General features: G+C 50.0%; 2 protein-coding genes across 3 annotated transcripts in view; both read right to left on the bottom strand.

Moving 5' to 3' along the window:
* Window positions 1-493: 493 nt before the first annotated feature.
* The window catches only part of LOC130144283 (uncharacterized), a 38,378-nt gene continuing 15,791 nt past the window's right edge, over window positions 494-23,080 (bottom strand). The window contains 7 exon segments of the mRNA XM_056327699.1: window positions 494-2,632; window positions 2,798-2,852; window positions 2,960-3,023; window positions 16,896-17,031; window positions 17,118-17,305; window positions 18,918-19,001; window positions 22,882-22,979. Coding sequence (XP_056183674.1) covers window positions 607-2,632; window positions 2,798-2,852; window positions 2,960-3,023; window positions 16,896-17,031; window positions 17,118-17,305; window positions 18,918-19,001; window positions 22,882-22,979 — 2,651 coding nt within the window. The 3' untranslated portion in view covers window positions 494-606.
* Window positions 4,677-7,333, bottom strand: LOC130144546 (uncharacterized). 2 transcript variants are annotated; one of them, XM_056328422.1, is made up of 3 exons: window positions 6,708-6,951; window positions 6,546-6,600; window positions 4,677-6,380 (listed from the first exon to the last, which is right to left on the bottom strand). In XM_056328422.1, exons 2-3 carry the CDS (start codon window positions 6,548-6,550, stop codon window positions 4,790-4,792), a joined length of 1,596 nt encoding a protein of 531 aa, XP_056184397.1. In that variant the 5' UTR covers window positions 6,551-6,600; window positions 6,708-6,951; the 3' UTR covers window positions 4,677-4,789. The 2 variants fall into 2 exon arrangements, with proteins under 2 accessions (XP_056184397.1, XP_056184398.1); XM_056328423.1 differs by having other exon boundaries at window positions 6,546-7,333.

Raw genomic sequence — 23,080 nt, 5'->3', positions numbered from 1 at the left:
ATTCCTGGCACTTGGGCTGAGGAAGAAGAGGCCAGGCTCCTTGAAGGACAACCCAAAATCTGACTGCACTCTCAGCATATGGGGGTATGGTATATGGGCTCACCGTGGGGTCTCGATACAAACCGGATCCCGCCTTTCCAAGGGGTCCAGACCCCCTGCTCAATAGCCAGCTGGTTGAGGTGCCCACCAGGCCCCTCTCTGCCAAGCTGCTTTCCAGCCGGGCGTCCGCAGCCTGTGCTGGTGCCGGGGCTTGTTCCTCCCCAGGGGCAGGACTCGGCACTTGCTGCACCCAGTGAGGTTCCTGCCAGCCCCTTTCTCCAGCCCAGCCCGGTCCTCCGAAGGCAGCGCAACCACTGGGGTGCCAGACACGACCACCCCCCATTTTGTGGGTGCCAGCAGTGCCCAGTGCCAGCCCGTCCCCACTGGGGCTGGGCACTGACGGTGTCGCAGCCCCAGCTGTGGGATGGATGGACAAGCCACAGCACCAGGGAGAGAGAAAACATTTCTTTTTTAACATTTCAGATGGGGGGGGAGCTTCCCAGGCAGTTCCCAGCCCTGCACTCCCCCAGCTGCTCACTGGCAGGGGATCGTGCTCCTCTACTGACACTAGCGCTGCCACGGCGGGGTCTTGCAGAAGCAGATGCAGCGTGGCCGCCACAGGCGTCTCCACCAGTCCTTTAGGCAGCTACACAGACAGCTGCAGACCTTCTGCAGGCATCGTCCTGCCCAGCACAGCGCTGGGGCCGCTTGGTCACATGCCCTGCCCGTGGGCACCTGCTGCTGGGGACTGGGCTCTGCCGGGGTGCTCCTGCCCACGGAGATGGTGTTGTCCTGGCCACTGGTGCTGCTTCTGCCTGGCCCTGTGGGGCAGCTCTCGTTAACTTCGTTTGGGCTCGTCCTGCCCGCTTGTACAGGGCTGCTTCTGCCTGGCCCTGTGGGGCAGCTCTTGTTAACTTCGTTTGGGCTCGTCCTGCCCGCTTGTACAGGGCTGCTTCTGCCTGGCTCTGTGGGGCAGCTCTTGTTAACTTCGTTTGGGCTCCTCCTGCCCGCTTGTACAGGGCTGCTTCTGCCTGGCTCTGTGGGGCAACTCTCATTAACTTCGTTTGGGCTCGTCCTGCCCGCTTGTACAGGGCTGCTTCTGCCTGGCTCTGTGGGGCAGCTCTTGTTAACTTCGTTTGGGCTCGTCCTGCCCGCTTGTACAGGGCTGCTTCTGCCTGGCTCTGTGGGGCAACTGTTGTTAACTTCCTTCGGGCTCCTCCTGCGTGCTTTTACAGGTCTGCTTCTGCCTGGTCGCGTCTCCTTATGTTTGTCCTTGTTCCCACCTGCAGCATTGTCCTTGTCTGCATCCGCCCCCGGCAGCTTCATTCTAAGGCCCCTCTTGCGCGACACTCTGGGTCTCAGCAGCCCTGGCTGGGGCTGTTCCTCTTCCCTGGTGAGCAGGGGGGAAGGAACCCTGGGGAGGGCCCCAGCACAGGCCGCCCCTCGCCACTTGGCTGTCAGCATCTGCAGAAACCTTTCGTACTGCTCGATGTTTTCGAGGGTGTCCTGAATGATGTACATGAACTCCTCAGTGTGGTTCTCTGTGACCATGGCCGAGGGGCTGCCTGGGGGTGGCTCCACATCGATGGAGCTGCTTCTGCCTGGTCGCATCTCCTTATGCTTGTCTTTGTCTCCACCTGCAGCATTGTCAGTATCTGTGTCCGACTGCGGCAGCTTCACTCTAAGGCCCCTCTTGCGCGACACTCTGGGTCTCAGCAGCCCTGGCTGGGGCTGTTCCTCTTCCCTGGTGAGCAGGGGGGAAGGAACCCTGGGGAGGGCCCCAGCACAGGCCATGTTTTGACACATGGCTGTCAGCATCTGCAGAATCCCTTTGTACTGCTCGATCTTTTCGATGGTGTCCTGCATGATGCACTTTAACTCCTTAGTGCGGTTCTTTGTGCCTATGGCCGAGGGGCTGCCAGGGGGTGGCTCCACATCGATGGAGCTGCTTCTGCCTGGTCGTGTCTCCTTATGTTTGTCCTTGTTCCCATCTGCAGCATTGTCCTTGTCTGCATCCGCCCCCGGTAGCTTCACTCTAAGGCCCCTCTTGCGCGACACTCTGGCTCTCAGCAGCCCTGGCTGGGGCTGTTCCTCTTCCCTGGTGAGCAGGGGGGAAGGAACCCTGGGGAGGGCCTCAGAACAGGCCACTTTTTGCCACTTGGCTATCTGCATCCGCAGAAACTTTTTGCACTGCTTGCTCAATTTGAGGGCGTCCTGGACTATATGGATGAGCTCTTCAGCGAGGTTCCCTGTGACCATGGCCGAGGGGCTGCCTGGGGGTGGCTCCACATCGACGGGGCTCTGCGCCCTGTCCCTGCCATCCGTGGGGAACTCCTCGTGCTTTGGCCCCTCTGGCAGCTCCAGTGGGATGTTGAAGCCAGTTGGGAGCCCTGGCTGCCCCGCCAGCATGCAGATGGTTTTAAAAGAATACTGAGGTCCCAAGATGTTCATCGATGCTGGCTCTGCTGTTGCAGCCGGCCAGGGCTCTGGGAAGGAGCAGGGGGAGTTCAGTGAAGAGGAGCTGCTCCGGGACAGGGAGTGCGGCACGGTCTCTGGGGAGCAGTGCTCCACGCTTGACGCTTCCAGGCTTGCCCTGCAGAGGGGGAGAGGGAAGAGACCCCCGCTGCACCCGGCCCCTCCGGCAGGACTCACGGGCAGCACACCCTCCTTGGCGGCAGGCAGCGCTGCCCAGCGTGGGCAGGGGCAGGGCATGGGCTGAGGGTCTGGGGCAGGACCTGTGGGTGTCCCCTGCGCTTACCCCATCTCCACGGTTGGTGTGGGCTTCTCTGCTGCTCCATGTGCCTGGGGAGAAGCTGCCAAGAGAGGAGATGGTGTGAGTGGCCAGCAGCCCAGAGCCCCAGGCCAGGCCTTCTGCAGGGTGTCACCCGTTTCCAGGTCAATTGGGGCCGGAGCCACTCACTGCTCTCCTCCTCGAACCGGGCTCTTGTCGTGCTCGTCTGAGGCTTTGTCTTCTTCCTACGCCCCTGCAGGACCCCAGCAGCTGGGTGAGGAGACGGAAACAGCTCCCGGCCCCACACCTTAACCTCCCACCCTACCCCTCCCTGCACGGAGGGGCAGTGCAGTGCAACTGTCACCTACCCGGAGTCGCCTGAAATACAGTATGGCCGAGACCAGGCTGAGCTGCAGCATGAGCATCATGACGTGGAGCATGTCAGACAGCGTGGGGATGTCGTGATGCCCCATGGCGCTGGCTGTGGTGTGGCCACGGTGCTCCGAGTTGTCAGCACAGACCCACGGTGCAGATCCCCAGTGACCTACTGGGTCCCCAGTGAGAGGACACCCAGCACTGCCGGAGTGTGGCAGAGGCTGCAGTCTGCAGCCCACCCAGACGGTGCCAGACGGCCCACTGCCTTCCCCGTGGGGCGCGCACCCCCCTTTTATAGTACGGGAGGCAGCCGCCCCCGCCCCCCTTTGTGACATCACTGGGGCAGTCACAGCCCCCCTTTGTGAAAATTCCTGGGGCAACCAGAGCCCCCCTTTCCCTTTGTGGCACTGGACAACCCCTGTGACCTGTCGCAACGGAGGGAAGACACAGTCGCTCAATATGAGTGATCAGCAGACTTCGTTTATTGTCTCTTACAGTCACCTTTTATGCCTTCTTATAATTAGCTCATACATATTACAAAAGTTAAGCTCATTATTGGTTAGTTGCCTAAATACCAAGCCCGCCCCTTGTTTCTCTTCTGTAGTTATGTGTTCCCACCTGCAACGTTCTTTTCCCACCGAAATCTTCCTGTTATTGTGTAACAAGGACAGCCAAAGACAGTGTATTTTTGCTTTACTTCAGATCAGCTGAGAGCCATGTGCATTTTTGTCCAGCCAGCTGGACTATGTCTATGTGACCCTTTTCAGCTAGCCAGTTATCCACACCTGTGACCTTCCCTGGGGATTTGCGAAGCTCACTCACTCTCCCCTTCCCCCGGTGAGGGTGGGCAGGGAGAGCAGGGAAGCGGCCTCTCCGCGTAAGCCGGGAGACGTTTGAGCAGTGGCAAGCCATGGCTGCCTGGGAAATGCCGGTGCTTGACTGCTCCCCTCTTACTGAAAAGTTGAAGGACTGTAAGGCGTGCCTTTCCTCACCAGGGATGGCACGGGGCCATGTTAGCTGGCACGATTCAAAAGCTGTAGCAGATAGAATGACACCGCTTAGGAAGGAACGAGAAGCGTGACCAGGAAAAGCCACGGTGCGTGCTGTGTTGGGAGCCGCACGAGTGGCGGCCCAGAAGGAGAGGCGCCTGATTAAACCAACTAATGATGAAATGGTTAAACCCTTGCAAGAACATATAAAAACCCTGCAGAGCCAGCTAAGTGCTGAACGTAACAGCACTCAGCGACTCCACACGCTCTCTCAGATGCCTTGGATGGAGAACAAACTTCACGGTCCGAATGAGAGGAAGGGGGACAAGAATCTCCTGATCAGACAGATCTTAATTCTGTTGTGGATAGTCTGCTGGGATTTACAAGATCGGCACGGCGGGCCGAGAAACAGGGCCCAAGACCTTTGTACTTGTCTAAGGAGTTGGAAATGGACCGAGAAACGTTTTACCCCACTGGGGTTGGGCACTGACGGTGTCGCAGCCCCAGCTGTGGGATGGATGGACGAGCCACAGCACCAGGGATAGAGAAAACATTTCTTTTTTAATATTTCAGAGGGGGGGAGCTTCCCAGGCAGTTCCCAGCCCTGCACTCCCCCAGCTGCTCACTGGCAGGGGATCGTGCTCCTCTACTGACACTAGCGCTGCCACGGCGGGGTCTTGCAGAAGCAGATGCAGCGTGGCCGCCACAGGCGTCTCCACCAGTCCTCTAGGCAGCTCCCCGTGGGCACCTGCTGCTGGGGACTGGGCTCTGCCGGGGTGCTCCTGCCCACGGAGATGGTGTTGTCCTGGCCACTGGTGCTGCTTCTGCCTGGCTCTGTGGGGCAACTGTTGTTAACTTCCTTTGGGCTCCTCCTGCGTGCTTTTACAGGTCTGCTTCTGCCTGGTCGCGTCTCCTTATGTTTGTCCTTGTCCCCACCTGCAGCATTGTCCTTGTCTGCATCCGCCCCCGGCAGCTCCACTCTAAGGCCCCTCTTGCGCGACACTCTGGCTCTCAGCAGCCCTGGCTGGGGCTGTTCCTCTTCCCTGGTGAGCAGGGGGGAAGGAACCCTGGGGAGGGCCCCAGCACAGGCCGCCCCTCGCCACTTGGCTGTCAGCATCTGCAGAAACCTTTCGTACTGCTCGATGTTTTCGAGGGTGTCCTGCATGATGCACATGAACTCCTCAGTGTGGTTCTCTGTGACCATGGCCGAGGGGCTGCCAGGGGGTGGCTGCACATCGATGGGGCAGCTTCTACCTCGTCGCGTCTCCTTATGTTTGTCCTTGTCCCCACCTGCAGCATTGTCCTTGTCTGCATCCGCCCCCGGTAGCTTCACTCTAAGGCCCCTCTTGCGCGACACTCTGGGTCTCAGCAGCCCTGGCTGGGGCTGTTCCTCTTCCCTGGTGAGCAGGGGGGAAGGAACCCTGGGGAGGGCCCCAGCACAGGCCGCCTTTTGACACATGGCTGTCAGCCTCTGCAGAAACCTTTCGTACTGCTCGGTCACTTTGAGGGTGTCCTGCGTGATGCACATTAACTCCTTAGTGCGGTTCTTTGTGACTATGGCTGAGGGGCTGCCTGGGGGTGGCTCCACATCGATGGAGCTGCTTCTGCCTGGTCGTGTCTCCTTATGTTTGTCCTTGTCCCCATCTGCAGCATTGTCAGTATCTGTGTCCGACTGCGGCAGCTTCACTCTAAGGCCCCTCTTGCGCGACGCTCTGGGTCTCAGCAGCCCTGGCTGGGGCTGTTCCTCTTCCCTGGTGAGCAGGGGGGAAGGAACCCTGGGGAGGGCCCCAGCACAGGCCGCCCCTCGACACTTGGCTATCTGCATCCGCAGAAACTTCTTGCACTGCTTGGTCATTTTGAGGGCGTCCTGGACTATATGGATGAGCTCTTCAGCGAGGTTCTCTGTGACCATGGCGGAGGGGCTGCCTGGGGGTGGCTCCACATCGACGGGGCTCTGCGCCCTGTCCCTGCCATCCGTGGGGAACTCCTCGTGCTTTGGCCCCTCTGGCAGCTCCAGTGGGATGTTGAAGCCAGTTGGGAGCCCTGGCTGCCCCGCCAGCATGCAGATGGTTTTAAAAGAATACTGAGGTCCCAAGATGTTCATCGATGCTGGCTCTGCTGTTGCAGCCGGCCAGGGCTCTGGAAAGGAGCAGGGGGAGTTCAGTGAAGAGGAGCTGCTCCGGGACAGGGAGTGCGGCACGGTCTCTGGGGAGCAGTGCTCCACGCTTGACGCTTCCAGGCTTGCCCTGCAGAGGGGGAGAGGGAAGAGACCCCCGCTGCACCCGGCCCCTCCGGCAGGACTCACGGGCAGCACACCCTCCTTGGCGGCAGGCAGCGCTGCCCAGCGTGGGCAGGGGCAGGGCATGGGCTGAGGGTCTGGGGCAGGACCTGTGGGTGTCCCCTGCGCTTACCCCATCTCCACGGTTGGTGTGGGCTTCTCTGCTGCTCCATGTGCCTGGGGAGAAGCTGCCAAGAGAGGAGATGGTGTGAGTGGCCAGCAGCCCAGAGCCCCAGGCCAGGCCTTCTGCAGGGTGTCACCCGTTTCCAGGTCAATTGGGGCCGGAGCCACTCACCGCTCTCCTCCTCGAACCGGGCTCTTGTCGTGCTCGTCTGAGGCTCTGTCTTCTTCCTACGCCCCTGCAGGACCCCAGCAGCTGGGTGAGGAGACGGAAACAGCTCCCGGCCCCACACCTTAACCTCCCACCCTACCCCTCCCTGCACGGAGGGGCAGTGCAGTGCAACTGTCACCTACCCGGAGTCGCCTGAACTGCAGTATGGCCGAGACCAGGCTGAGCTGCAGCACGAGCATCATGACGTGGAGCATGTCAGACAGCGTGGGGATGTCGTGATGCCCCATGGCGCTGGCTGTGGTGTGGCCACGGTGCTCCGAGTTCTCAGCCCAGACCCACGGTGCAGATCCCCAGTGACCTACTGGGTCCCCAGTGAGAGGACACCCAGCACTGCCGGAGTGTGGCAGAGGCTGCAGTCTGCAGCCCGCCCAGACGGTGCCAGACGGCCCACTGCCTTCCCCGTGGGGCGCGCACCCCCCTTTTATAGTACGGGAGGCAGCCGCCCCCGCCCCCCTTTGTGACATCACTGGGGCAGTCACAGCCCCCCTTTGTGAAAATTCCTGGGGCAGCCAGAGCCCCCCTTTCCCTTTGTGGCACTGGACAACCCCTGTGACCCGTTGCGACGGAGGGAAGACACAGTCACTCAGTATGAGTGATCAGCAGACTTCGTTTATTGCCTCTTACAGTCACCTTTTATGCCTTCTTATAATTAGCTCATACATATTACAAAAGTTAAGCTCATTATTGGTTAGTTGCCTAAATACCAAGCCCGCCCCTTGTTTCTCTTCTGTAGTTATGTGTTCCCACCTGCAACATTCTTTTCCCACCGAAATCTTCCTGTTATTGTGTAACAAGGACAGCCAAAGACAGTGTATTTTTGCTTTACTTCAGATCAGCTGAGAGCCATGTGCATTTTTGTCCAGCCAGCTGGACTATGTCTATGTGACCCTTTTCAGCTAGCCAGTTATCCACAATTCCCCCGTTTTTATTTTGGGCGACATAGGCTTGGTTGACCATTTTCAATAACAGCTTTTAAACACAGGAAAATACACAGCCAACTTATAAAATCTCAGTTCAGAAGTATAATTCCTGAAATACTTGAAAAATAGAGTTAGCTTGAAGCTTTAATTTAGATGCTCTTTCTGTTCCAGTAATATAAAAAGTTTAGAAAATTCAAGGGTAATTTTAAAGTTCTGAACATGGACTAATGCAAGCTCAAAACCCAAAAAGAAACCAAACTGATGTTTGACTCGGAATATTTGCAAATATTTTAGTGGAAAATCCCCGACCATTAACAATTTTCTGTCCAAATAACAACTGCCCTTATGCAACCAACCAGTCCATACATTTTCTGAAGAATACCTCACTGATATCAAAGAATCAACAAAGGGAAAAAATTAGTTCTAAGCTATATACATTCATAAGTGGATTTTTCAACAGTTACATACAGATTTAGACACTAAGCCATAATGGCTTGTAGGTGATACACACAAGAAGAGTACGTTGCTTATCTGTCTGAATGTCTATGCTAAATTTGACAACTGTGCCACAAGCCAAGCCTACATGGATGCTGTGTGTTATGCACGTTCCTTAACAAACAGAAGTATAATAGACAAATTCCCAAGATCTAGTCCCCAACCTAATTATATTATTTTGTAGCCAATTAAGGAAAATAACACAAATGTGCATATCTACATGTGCACACACCTTTTAGTTCAGAACCAATCCGTGATAAAAGGCCTTAGCCTTACGGCATCATCGAATCTTAACGAGTACAGTAATTAAAAATGCAGTCTTACTGTAAGTGCGATTTATGCTGACATTCCCTCAAATGCTACACGTGAGTATTTCTCACTCAACTGCCTCAAGTTAAAATAGTAGTGTTTGTTAATATGTATTAAAAAATCATTAATTCTCTACAATAGCAGTTGACTTCCATAACACTATGTAAGCAAAAGAGGCCTAAGATGGGTTTTCTGAATGCTAACAATTTATTTTAGACTGTCTAAACTCAGGTCTTCAAAGATTTCACTCTGCCAGACGTAGAAACACAGTTGCACTCCAGTTGTGATATCCCTTTTCCCAAGTTGTCACATGCACATCTCGCTCAAGCAGCATTATTGTTAAAGTTTCTCTCTGCTACATAAAAGCATATTGCACTTGTAGATACAAAAGACAGCACCCTTACTTAGATCATTACCTTATTACCTCATAACTCTTAGTATACCTTATATCTCTGATTTCATCACTTCAAAAATTCACCAGAAGCAGATAAAACCACAGCATCAGACTAAACTACACCTTAACTGCTGATTCAAATAAAGGCATTCTCTTCAGATATGCCTAATGCTTACAAATAATTTTGGCTGGTTTTGATCAAAAAACCTATTATTACAATAATGATCAAAAATAATAATCCCGTTTGCAAAATGCCTTTAAGCCAGCCTCCTAGTCCCAACCAATTTCCACATTCAGAATACAGCATAAATACAGAATACAGAATAAATTATCTCCATCAAGGCAAAAAGGCTTCTCGTTAAACACAGAGATGTTTGCTAGTTCAAGGCAGAAACCCATTTCTTGTAGGGGACATCTGAAGCACTTTTTTTTTTTTTTTTTTTTTTTTTGGTGGGTTTGTAATCAAGTCCGTATTTTTCCTTGAGGAGCTTAAGCTGTTCCTCTTGTTTCAGGAGTGTTTCCAACTCTGATTTGTCGAATAGGTCCGTATTTCCCAAACATATCATACATTTCCTCCGCCGTGATTTTATACGGCAGGTTCCGAATATAAAGGATCCGGTGGATCTCTGGGGGCAGCCGGATCCTAGCTCGCTTGGCCGCTTGCATCGCCATGGCGCCGATCGGAGCCGGGGGGGTGCCGCCTTGGAGAGAAACCGCGGCCGGGAAGGGGCCTGCCGGGCCGCACGCCGCCGCTCGCTGCTGCCGCGGGGGTCCCGGATGCTATCCCATACGCTAATAACCCGGGTAATGCCTTTTTACAATCTATGTCCTGAACGCTCCGCTTTTCTAAAAAGCATATGAACAAACCGTACGTCGCTTGTCTCTCCATACCGTCGTCAGCGCTGTTGCAGCCTTTGCGAGACTTCGGCGACGCGTGGCCGGCGGGACCCTCTGTAGGTGCTCCCGGGCGCGGGGACTGTGCCCTTCCGCCTCCTGCGCTGCTTTCAGGACCGGTACCCGAATCTCCGTCGAACCGTGGCTCGCAGGTTCAGCCCTCTCTAGGGTCCCTGTTCGGGCGCCATTTGTCGCGACGGAGGGAAGACGCAGTCGCTCAATATGAGTGATCAGCAGACTTCGTTTATTGTCTCTTACAGTCACCTTTTATGCCTTCTTATAATTAGCTCATACATATTACAAAAGTTAAGATCATTATTGGTTAGTTGCCTAAATACCAAGCCCGCCCCTTGTTTCTCTTCTGTGACGTGCGGAATTAGACTCTATAACTCAAAAGTTATAAAGTAGGTATGTTTATTGCGCGCAGATGCACGGGGGATCGCTCCTCCACAAGCGTGCATACCCGAAGTGACGAACCATCTCACATTTATACAATGAACAAATGAATATTCAATTAACACCTATACATATTCGTTACCTAAACCCCGCTTCGTATGTTAATTAGCTTATCAGTCCCTTTCCTGGAATGTGGTGGTCTTGCAGGTTTGTAGGTGATTCATGTTCTTGTGACCATCCGATCTTCTTCAGGTGATTCATGTCCTTGTGACCACCCAATCTTCTCCAGCAAGGAGACTTAGCACTCCCTCCCTCTAGACAGCATTTGAATGTCTCTCATCTTTTCTCATTCTCTTTTAAATAGCCCCTTTGTTAGAGGAGGAGGGACAGGCGTCTCCTCAAAACTGTAGTTGTCACCGCACCCATGACTAGTCACCATACCCACATTCCTTAAGCAGACACATACAATCACAATCCATGTCCATTATCCCCATTTCACACTATTTCTCTTCTGTAGTTATGTGTTCCCACCTGCAACGTTCTTTTCCCACCGAAATCTTCCTGTTATTGTGTAACAAGGACAGCCAAAGACAGTGTATTTTTGCTTTACTTCAGATCAGCTGAGAGCCATGTGCATTTTTGTCCAGCCAGCTGGACTATGTCTATGTGACCCTTTTCAGCTAGCCAGTTATCCACACCTGTGACCTTCCCTGGGGATTTGCGAAGCTCACTCACTCTCCCCTTCCCCCGCTGAGGGTGGGCAGGGAGAGCAGGGAAGCGGCCTCTCCGCGTAAGCCGGGAGACGTTTGAGCAGTGGCAAGCCATGGCTGCCTGGGAAATGCCGGTGCTTGACTGCTCCCCTCCTACTGAAAAGTTGAAGGACTGTAAGGCGTGCCTTTCCTCACCAGGGATGGCACGGGGCCATGTTAGCTGGCACGATTCAAAAGCTGTAGCAGATAGAATGACACCGCTTAGGAAGGAACGAGAAGCGTGACCAGGAAAAGCCACGGTGCGTGCTGTGTTGGGAGCCGCACGAGTGGCGGCCCAGAAGGAGAGGCGCCTGATTAAACCAACTAATGATGAAATGGTTAAACCCTTGCAAGAACATATAAAAACCCTGCAGAGCCAGCTAAGTGCTGAACGTAACAGCACTCAGCGACTCCACACGCTCTCTCAGATGCATTGGACGGAGAACAAACTTCACGGTCCGAATGAGAGGAAGGGGGACAAGGATCTCCTGATCAGACAGATCTTAATTCTGTTGTGGATAGTCTGCTGGGATTTACAAGATCGGCACGGCGGGCCGAGAAACAGGGCCCAAGACCTTTGTACTTGTCTAAGGAGTTGGAAATGGACCGAGAAATATTTTACCCCAAGAATGAGGAAGTCCTAATGAGGTCTGTGATTAAGCTGAGACCACCGACAGCAGCCAAGGTGGGGAAGCCCCACACGTTACTATCCAGACGGTGCCGCACTCGGCAGCCAAAGTGTCGAAATTCCAGGAAAAATACACCAGGTTAGCTCAAGAAACTGAGACAGAGTATGTATGGAGAGTATCACTGACAGGAGGCTATCGAGTCCTGCTGTTGGAAGACGAGGCCCAAGGGTACTGGGGGCCAGGGGTTTCCTAACTGCTGATGACCCAAGGGGGCCGTGGTCGCTAACTCTACAAGCTGCCTATTGAGCAGGGGACCCGGACCCCTTGGAAAGGGGGGATCCAGTATGTATCGAGACCCCATGGTGAACCCATACACCATGAATATAACGTCCCGTTATGCCCGAGTTGGCGTGTTCAAATTCGTAACAAAAGAGGTACGTCCACCATAATCGCTCTTTCATAATCAAGCACTTTCATAGCGTGGTCCCTCAAACGTTAAACAAACGTGGTCCTTAAACATTCCAGATAATAGAGTTGAAACGTGGGTAATAAATCCCCTACCCCATGAATACTCCCCTAAGGAATTGTTCATGAAAAATTAGTTGCAAATCGTTACTGTGGCACCCAATAGAAACCTGGTGTGCCCCAGAGCTGCGAACATTTATTCAGCATATGTGTAGTTGTTGGGGTTTTCCGGCACCCGGGTTAAACCTGGAGATCCCACGTGTTATGGAAAAACTACCCATCGAGAAACTGCCTAGATTAAAATTTAAAAAACCTGCCTAAATTAAACTCTATAATTGCAAGCCTTTGGGAAGACCCAGTGACAATCACAAGTCCTTGGTGGTCTGCTGCTGTACATTTGAGCTCCCATCACTCTCAGGGACTGCCCCTCGTCAGTGTAACCGAGTGAAGAGCTGGCAAAACCCAATGGGAACAGCCCCATGGTATCTCCTCTGGGAGATTACAGCTGCTGCAAGGCTGAACTACTGAAATGAAACGTGGAGATCTTCCCCATTGGAGGGGAACAGAATGCATCATCACTTAAAGGGCTCAGTTCTTCTCACACCGCTGCTTGGTCCAGCTAGCTGAACTGCTGCAGCCCACAGGGGGAACTGGGAAGAAGATCCCTGCCGTTTTTGCCCAGCAACTATCCCGACTCTTACTGACTCCAGGCCCTGCTGCACTCCCAAAGATAGAATCAGATGCTTACAAAACCAGAGCTCCCAGGGAATCTGAACTAACCTTGGAGGAGACAAGACTGTAAAACTGGGGCCAGCAGACTACTGCACAGGAAGGGTAAGGCAGCCTGCCGTCTGCTCCTTTGGCCCTTTTCCAAAGCCATCCATTAAGCCCTTCTGCTGGGCTTCTGCGAATTAAGGAGTGTCTTACTGGAGTGACAAGCTGCAGGGCAACAGTCCTGCTCCCTTCCCTTGTTCAAAAACCAAGCAGAAGAAAGGCAAGGAGCACATCTTTTCCCTTCTGCTGTCTCAGCTATTGAAAGTTACCGGCTTATAACATTGCAAGCTTTTCTGGAGGGCACACCTCAGAAGGGACAAAGAGACACAGGTCCCTGCCTTTGTAATGCCAGGAAGTGACAATGTTTATACTAAGTCAAGGACTTTTCAGTTTCTCAGTGAGAGAGCTGGAGGGGATGGGAAACTGGGAGGGGGCACGGCCAGGACAGGTGACCCAAACTAGCCAAAGGGATGTTCCGTACCATATGATGTCATGCTGAGTATATAAACTGGGGGAAGAAGAAGGTGGGGGGGACGGCACATTTGGCATTATGGTGTTTGTCTTCCTGAGTAACCATTACGCGTGATGGAGCCCTGCTGCCCTGGGGATGGCCGAACACATTCCTGCCCATGGGAAGTGGTGAATGAATTCCCTGCTTTGCTTTGCTTGAGTGTGCGGCTTTGGCTTTACCTATTAAATTGTTCTTATCTCAACCCGCGAGTTTTACATTCCTTTCTGATCCTCCTCCCCATCCCTCTGGGTGAGGGGGAGAGAGCAAGCGGCTGTGTGGGGCTGGGTTGCTGGCTGGGGTTAAACCACAACCATGACCTGAGATACACTTGCTTTCACTTATTTAATTATGCTTGACTGAGCGTTTCCAATGATTGTGCAAAGTCATGTCCCTTTTGAACACAGCACTGTTCCTCACTTCTCCTCTAAGGACTACCACTACCACCACAGAGCTACTTTTGAAGATACTTTTATTTACAGCAACACAAAGAGCAGTAAAAAAAAAAAAAAAAAAAAAAAAAGATAAGATATGCAGCCACTTGTAACTGTCCCTTTTAATCCTCCCCCCACCCTCTACCAATGCATTCTGGATAGAAAATCTTTGCAGAAATATTTTGTTGCTCTCGGACCTACGGGTGAATAGGTGTCTCACCACAGTGCAGCAGCATTGTTTCAGTCCTGTTTGGTCCCAGTCAGTGGCTGGTCAGGATGTTGCTGAGGCTCAAAGACACAGGCTCTGGGTTCAGGTGTGTCCCAAAGGAGAAGCAGTTCCCACCACCACCAATAAGCAACAACTCCTTCTCATCTGGCAGAAAGACACTACTATGCTTATGCAGCATTAATGGCCACTCCAGCTGCTCCTAAAAAAGCAAAGGAGATTTTGAATGTACAGGACTTCAACATGTGGGTACCTCACAATGCTGCAGAGATACTTCATATGGTACCTTCATTAGAAAGTTAAGAACAGCCACACTGGGTCCCACCTAGGACCATTTAGTCCACTATACCACCCACAAACGTGAGCAGAAATAGATAGCTAAAGAACACAGGAACAAGGAAAACATGATACACTCCTGTAGTATACTCCACTCACCCAGTAACTTGCAGTTCAGTGATTTTTAATGAGAGGGAATGTACTTCCTGAGCCTTAATTTTTTTCCTTCCAAGAACACAGCCTGTCACTTTTGAATCTATGTAAACTTTGGCATCCATGTCCTATGGCAAGGAGTTAGAGCTTACCTATGTTTCACAGGAAGCACTCTTTTGAAGTGTATTGCCTGCCAGCTTCTTCTAATGTCTCCCAGTTCTTATATCAGAGGAAGCAATGAACAGTTGTGCCCCCTTCACCACAAAGGAGACAGCCTAAAGTACACAGTTATACATCTGAGGTCCAAGAAACATCTGCTTTAGAACCTGTATATCTGACAACCTGAAGAAAAGCTCTTTCATGATGACTTCCAATATTCAAAAGCTCAGGAAAGCGAACCTTGGAGACACACTTGTTGCAGGTATCAGACTGCAGCTGTAACAAAGCTGCTGTGTTGGCAATTCAGGGGCCACTGCAACCTGAAGAGGACATGTTGTAGAGGCTTCCCTTGTAAAATGCTCCAGACAGAAGGCAACTTTTATGACAGCACCTTCATCTATATTCTTGAAGAAAGGTTAACGATTAAGAGATATATATCTGCCCATGGTGACTGTTCCATGGCTTTTTCAAGCACAGAGAAAGCTGCCAGCCAATGGTTTTGGTGCTGTCACCTTCTAATGCATGTATCAATGCTGTATCCAGTACTGCACAGAAAATCACTGACAATCCCAGTCTTTCAAAACTTGGGACCAATCACATATACTGTACAGTACTATCAATATTTTAGCACAGTACTGGTAGTTCCAAAAGCCTACAGAGCAAGTAGCACCTAAGTCCAAGCAAACAGCTCATAAGCAAAGGCAGCTACCAATCCATCTGCATCCACTTATCCAATGTCAACAAAGAAGTTCTATTCTTTTAGATGCAACTTTATTATCACGGTACCCATTCTCAGCACTATCCAACAAGGATAGCCTATATTATCTAAAGGATATTAGGTCACTTATAACTTCTGCTACAGAGTAAGAAATAACTCAATTACATTTAAGCGTACTTCATGCTTTATGCCCTCAGGAAAATGCTGCAAGGTCAGCCAGATGCACACATGCTGCCTATTATAAAAAACAGACCTGTCACAAATTCTAGTTTCACCAAGGACAGGAACCATATGTACAGATACCTAAAAGAAATGTGTTTCTTTAAGTAAAAGATAAATAAAAACTTGTCAAGCAACGGAAGTTTTCTCATAGAATGGTTTGCATTGGAAGGGACATTTAAAGGTCATCTAGTCAAGTGTCTCTGCAATGAGCAGGGACATCTTCAACTACATCAGGTTGCTCAGAGCCCTGCCTAGCCTGACCTCAAATGTTTCCAGGGATGGGGCATTGACCACCTCTCTCTGGGCAACCTGTGCCAGTGTTTCACCACCCTCATTGTAAAAAAATTCCTCCTTGTATCTAGTCTGAAGCTTCTCTCCTTTAGTTTCAAACCATTCCCCCTTGTCCTGCTGCTACAGACCCTATCAAAAAGTCCATCCCCATCTTTCTTATAAGCCCCCTTTAAGTACTGAAAGACCACAATAAGGTCTCCCTGGAGCCTTCTCTTCTCCAGGCTGAACAACCCAAACTCTCTCAGCCTGTCATCACAGGAGGGGTGTTCCAAGCCTCTGATTATTTTTGTGGCGCTCCTCTGGGCCCACTCCAACAGGTCCAGGTTTTTATTGTACTTCAGGCGGCATTATCACAGGTGAGGGCTACTCACAGATTTAGACTAAGTTTTGCCCAGAGTATGCCAAAATCCTGGTATGTGACATCACCTGTATGATTGTTCTTCACTGAATCATAGAACAAAATCACAGAATAGATGAGGTTGGAAGGGACATCTGGGTATCACCTAGTCCAACCACACCTGTTCAAGCAGGCTCAACTACAGCAGGTTGCTCAGTACCTTGCCCAGTCAGGTGTTAAGTATCTTCGATGACAGAGAACCACAGCCTCTCTGAATCTGTTCAGAGTTCAATCACCTTTACAGTAAGAAGTTTTCTTATGTTTAAGTGCAGTTTCCACTATATCCATGCCATTTTCTTCTTATACTTCAGGAAGCAGCTATAGCACATACCTATTTCCACCATGAATTTTTTAATGAAATTATACCACAGACCTCCATGAAGACTAATTTAGGCTCTGGTTTGATCTGTTCTCTTCTTCCATAGGCACCCTGAAATTACTGGGCTTGTGCCTACCTCAGTTCTGCTCCCCCTGTTTGGAATAGAGCAGCTCTGTGCCCTCCAGTCTTCTGCACACTCAGACTCTCCCTCTCTTAACACTGTTCTGTACTCTTGGGTTGGTAAGAGCACTTCAAAATTAGATTCCATCTCAAACAAGGAATGTTTATTCCACTCACAGATTTGCCTGTTTTGCATTCCCTACTGTGTTTCAGGGAATACCCCTACAGTTAACATTCCTTCACACTACACTGTTTACGCTGAAAGAAAAATGTCAGTACTTACCACATTAATCGTATAGTCCAAGCAGAGACCAGTCATTAAGTCAAGAACAGTGATGCCTGGCACAGAGGATGAGTGAAACCACACTCCACCAACAAGCAGAAGTTTTCCATCATGCACATGTGCAGTATGTGAATACCTGTGAGTTCAAAATGAGAAACTCCATTAGTCAGAGAGGTAGGTAGATACAGGCTGAAGATTCACTGCTGAATGCCTTCTACTTACCTTGGGATGAGAGAAGGGTGCGTCTCTACTGTCTGCCACTGAAAGCCATGTTCAAGCTCCCTCAGAAAGAAAACTGAACCTAAGGGCTGCTCAGCTTCTCCCAGACCTCCTGTAATTAGCACTCCTCCCTTCCAGCTGCAGGCACTGTGAGAGTGACGGCTTTCTGGTACTGGACCCTCAACAGGAATCTAGGAAAACGTAAGTCCAAGGGTCAAGTTGGGCAAGCTAAATGTCTCCTTCATGCCAAGGCTCTTAAATGATCTCTTGCTGTTGCATGTCCTGTGGGATGTAACAGTCCTTCCTGCCATAGGATAGGAACAGTTGCTGGAGGGGAACAGGGTAACCACGATAGGGAACAATTCAAAAAACCCAACCAACACACATTCCCCTAGGGACTGCTGAGTAGAAGTGTTTCCATTTAGACTATCTCCGATATGTCTCTGGCCCTCAGTGTATTTAGTACCATTCAGTCTTGAGAGGGTTTTACTTCTGCACATTTATTACAGGCAACTTTATGTGCATTCTTACATGCTGCTTTCTGTTCAAGACATGCACCTGAGAACCACAAGTTTACAAACACAGGGACTAATGCAGTGACCAGCAAAGCGCTCAAGCCACAGAGCAAGGTAAAATGCTGAACTGCAGTACTAATGTGCAGAAAGCAAACCTTTAGTGCTTGCACTAAATGAAAAAAATTAAGATGAGGGATTTGAAAGAATATCATATCAAAAAAGCTGTGGAGAAAATTTTGGAGGCCATCTGGTCCATTGCTTTCTCCTAAAGCAAATGGAACTATAGCTATGAAAGTCTGCAGTGACAAGACTTCATCTCTTTAGGCAGTCTACTGCAGCACTTTACAATCTTCATAATTAACAGCTCCTCTCAGTGTCCTTTTGAAGTTGCCCTTTCTATAGATTTCCTGTAGTGCTCAAGGTAAAAATGGAGAACAATGTTTGTCCTCTCTGTAGCTATATTTTACATATTTGAACACTTCTTTCTATCTTGAAACTTCTCCAGGCTCAATAGCCACAAGCCTTTCAAAATCTTCCGCTATAAGGTATGTGGTCTGGTCATTCTCTTGCATACCTCTATAGAGCTGTATATAGTATACATCCTGTCCACCCCTTTTTCTCCGGAATCAGCTCTGAGTATTCTACAAGGATCCTGCTGAGATTAAGAATACTGAAGAGAATAGAAGGACCAATTCATGTGTCTTAGAGATAACATTACTGGTTACATACCTGAACACACTGTTTAGGCCCTCCACAACAGCATGACCCTGCTTACTCTTATTTAGCCTGTGATCCCCTATAATTATGCATAATTCTGCTATGCAGTATTTTTAAAAATTAGTCTATCTTTAATAACCTGCAATTTGTTTTTCCACAAGTACTTCCTCCATGTCAAAGTAATTTTGAGTTTTCTTCTTGTCCACTAAGGTACTATTGAGACTACTCTGCCTGATGTTAACTACCTGTAAGATACAAATACTCTTCACTTCATCATTTTTGTCATTAATAATCAGACCCCAGGACTGATCCTGTGGGACACCATTTCCATAGAGTGTCATTTCTAAATTTTCTCAGTTTGACTTCCAAATAATTTTGCACCGCCCTGCAACACTCATCTTTAAACCATGTTTTCTTAGTAACGTTATGAATGTGTCACACAAGGTGAAGTCCTACTAAAGTCTTGATACATATGCATTCTTCAGAAAAAAAAAAAATCTACTGCCATGCCACAGAAACACAAATAATGTTAAACAAATAACTTCTTGGACTCTTCTTGGTGGTCACTTACCTCCCAATTATCTTCCAGATATTTATAATCTGTTACTATCAGTTTCTGTATTTTTGAGGACCTGAGATACAGTTGATTTGGCTTCTGTAGAAGTTCAAAGCATATGTGGAGGGTGAGCACCTGTTTCATTAAGTTTACCGGATCACAGTCACTTTCAATGCAAATGGAATAAATAAAGGGGGAACTGATAAAACAAAACCAGAGACACAAACCTGACAGACAAGGGACAACAGAGACAATACCAAAGATCAAAAGTCTCCCATCACTAATTCATGGGCCATTAAGAAACTCCAGGCACAGCTTGAGGATGGTCAACCTGGACTTTGAAACTGATAAGAAGGTGGACGTGACGAACAAGAAGATTCAAAGACTCAAAGGAGGGTCCTGTGGGACTAAACAAAACTTACTAAGAAACGTTTACAAGAGGATCATTAGGGAACAGAGGGGGAACAAACACAAAAGGGCACAGAAGGGGTCAGTCGCATGTAAACAGTCACCGGTCAGTACACTTGTCTGACTGAGCTCTGCACCTGATCAATCTATCTTACTGATTAAATCCTTTCTTAACTACCTTTCTGTGTAATATCACACTCTACTCCATGCAAGTGATGCACAGACTAGGTGCCTGCAACTGCAAAGACAAGCATTAATGAATATGGAACCAGAAAACGGAGTCAGAGCAGCAGGGGAAAACACTCCTGGGCCTTTTGTGCCCACAGCTAGAACAAGCAAGAGCCTCAGCATCAGGAGTTGGAGGTGCCACAGATCTTGAGAGCATCTTCATGGCTCTCAAAGACTTTGCCTCCAGACTGTCAGCTACTGGAGGGGCCGGTGCGAGTGAATTTGGGACAACAAACGAGTCAAACTGGGAATGCAAGCACTCCTGGGCCTGTGGCATGAGTGGAAGACAAGACCATCACAGGTCACAGGACCTGTGCATGACCCAGAGGCAACTACTTGGGTGACTGGGGCAACTGAATCAAGTGAGCAGCTCAGCTTCAGCAGCTAGAATAGGACCACGGATTACGGCACCCATGTGTCTGGATGCCAGCTGCTAGAGGGCAGACTTGTGTGTTTGTATTTTCCCTGAACCTTGCACGTATGTGAGCATGCATTTCCAAGTCTTGTGCTCCACACCTTTCACCATGTTGGTTGCCTTCAAGGAGAGAATCACAGAACCACAGAATCAGAGCATCTCAAGTTGGAAGGGACCCATAAGAATCATTGAGGCCAACTCCCTGCTCCTCACAGGAGTATCTAAAACTAAACCATATGACTAAGAACATTGTCCAGATGTTCCTTTACCTCTGACAGGCTTGGTGCTGTGACCAATTCCCTGGGAAGCCTGTTCCAGTGACTGGCCGCTCTCAGTGAAGAGCCTTTTCCTGATGTCCAGTCTGAACTTCCCCTGATGCAACTTCATTCTATTTCCTCATGTCCTGTCACTGGTCAACACCTCTCTGCTCCACTGCCTACCCTGAGGAAGCTGTAGACTGCGATGAGGGCACCCCTCAGTCTTCTCTTCTCGAGGCAGAACAGGCCAAGTGACCTCAGCCACCCCTCATAAATCTTGCCCTCAAGACCTTTCACCATTTTGGTCACTCCCCTCTGGACATACTCTAATTTGTCCTTCTTAAATAAAGGCACCCAAAACTGCCCACAGAACTCAAGGTGGGCTGCACCAGTGCAGGATAGAGTGGGACAATCACCTCCTGACCAGCTAGCTATGCTGTGCTTGATGCACCCCAGGACACAGTTGGCCCTTTTAGCTGCCAGGGTACACCACTGACTCACGTTCAATCAACCCAGTCCCCAGATCTCTTTTGGTGGGACTGCCCTCCAGCCTCTCATCCCCCAGTCTGTATGTATAACCAGGATTACTCCATCCTAGGTACAGAATCTGGCACTCGCTCTTGTTAAATTTCATATGGCTAGCAATTGCCCAGCTCTCTAGTCTATCCAGATCTCTCTGTAAGGGCTCTCTGCCCTTGAGGGAATCCACAGCTCCTCCTAGTTTGGTATCATCAACAAACTTACTTAAGGTACATTCAACTCTTGCATCCAGATCATTTATTAAAACATTAAAGAGCACTGGCCCTATACTTGAGCCCAGTGGAACCCCACTGGTGACTGGCCGCCAGCCTGACGTAACCCCATTTACTAACTCCTTCAGTCTGACCTGTTCACCCATCATATTATGGGCTTGTCTAGCTGTATGCTGAACATTTTGTCCAGGATACTGCAAGAGACAACAAAAGCCATGCTACAATCCAAAAAACCCACACCTACTGGTTTCCCTTTATCAACAAGAAGGGTGACCTTGTCATAAAATGAAATTAAGTTACCTGAACAGGGCTTTCCCCTTTGGGAACCCATGCTGGCTATGACCAATGACTGCACTGTCTCTCAAGTGTTTTTCAGCAACTCCCAGAAAAACCTTCTCCATAATTTTACTAGACACTGAAGTAAGACTGTCAAGCCTGTAATTACTAGGGTCTTCCTTCTTATCCTTCCTGAAAACTGGGACATTTGCCAGTTTCCAGTTGACTGGGACCTCTCTAGACTGAAGACTGTTGAAAAATAATGGAAAGAGGTCCTGTGATAACTTTACCCAGCTCTTTCAGTACCCTCGTATGAATCCCATCGGCCTCATAGATGTATGCGCATTCAGCTGAGGCAGCAAGTCTTGAACAAATTCAGAGTCAGCTGGGAGTTCATCATTCCTCCAGTCATGGTCTTCCAACAGTGGGCTCTGGAGGTCCAAGAGCCCACCATTGGTTTAAGAGACTTGTTCTCCTCTATCCCTTAAATTACCATGTTCTGCTGGGCAGAGGGATAGGGAATCCTCCATATCACGTGTCTTGTCTGCCTGACAGGTTTGTCCCAGGGAAGGTAGGATTCCAGTAGACAATCTCCTTCGCAGACTCCCTGATACTCCTCAACCTCCTCCTGGAGCACTGCCACTAAGCAGAGGAGCTCCTCCACCTGGGCACACCTCCCACAGGTGTGCTCACTGTTGCCACCGATACTGGTACCGCAGTGGGACACACCCTGCAGCCTGACGGCTGGGTAGCAGCATGTTCCCATGGAAGCTCTGCCTGGGAAGCCGTGTCAGCTGCAGACATAGCCGCCTACCAGACAGGTACCACGGCTCCCTGTTCGAGCCAGCCAAGTTACAGCACCCTGCCATGCAAACCGCCTTGACACGCCCTGGCTGACACACCAGGCCCTGCCTGCCTGCCCTGGTCCCTAGTGCTCCCCAGGGGTTTCTTTTAGAGGTGTGGGGCTCTTGGCCGCAGTTGCTCCTGGCCCCCATCTCTGCACTCCCCTGAGGTTTTCCCAGTTCAGGAACCTCCCCTGCACCACACGCTACAGCATCCACAGCAGACTGTTGGCACTGGAGCCGCATGCCTTGGTGACCGAGAATGCTCATGGGGAAATCTCATCAACATGCATAAATGCCCAATGGGAGAAATGAAAGAAGAGAGAGACAGAATGTTCCCAGTAGTATCCAGCAACAGGGCAATGGGCACAAACTGAAATACAAAAATATCCACTTAAAGATAAAAACTCCTCACATTTTATTATGAAGGTGGTCAAGCACTGGCACAAGTTGCCTAAAGAGGTTGTGGAGTTTCCATCTTTCAAGATAATCAGAACCCAACTGGACAATATCCTGAGCAACCTGTTCTAGTTAGACCTGCTTTAAGCAAGGGGGAGGGACTAGGTGATCTCTAGATGTCCCTTCAAATCTCAGCTATTCTGTGAAGACTGTATTCCGCTAAAGAGCAAGGTGCTTACAAGTTAGCTCTAACTCTAATCACTATAGAGTGTGATAGTACTACCAGCGTCACCCACTTCAGTATGCTAATACCACTGTGATTTAGTTGGGCTTGCAATACAGCAGCATGCACCTATGAAGCAAAGGCAACTTCTACTCCCCAGGGCCTCCCTAAGTTCTTACCACAGTGCAGAAAAGTTCTTGAGTGTGCAGGAAATACCAATCACCTAGCACAGGCTCCACAGCAGAGCGGCCACCATACAGAAACAGATACTTCTTGCCTATGGAAAAAGGTGAAAAGAGAAGTTAGAATTTGGTACGTCACAAAAGCAAAAATTTACTTCGTTAAATTTTTTGGTTAAATTTCCTGTAGAACGAAAGC

Source organism: Falco biarmicus, chromosome 2, assembly GCF_023638135.1.
Source record: "Falco biarmicus isolate bFalBia1 chromosome 2, bFalBia1.pri, whole genome shotgun sequence".
Taxonomy (NCBI): Eukaryota; Metazoa; Chordata; class Aves; order Falconiformes; family Falconidae; genus Falco; species Falco biarmicus.
The sequence above is the reverse complement of the archived record's forward strand: the minus strand, read 5'-3'. Positions and strand labels throughout refer to the sequence as shown.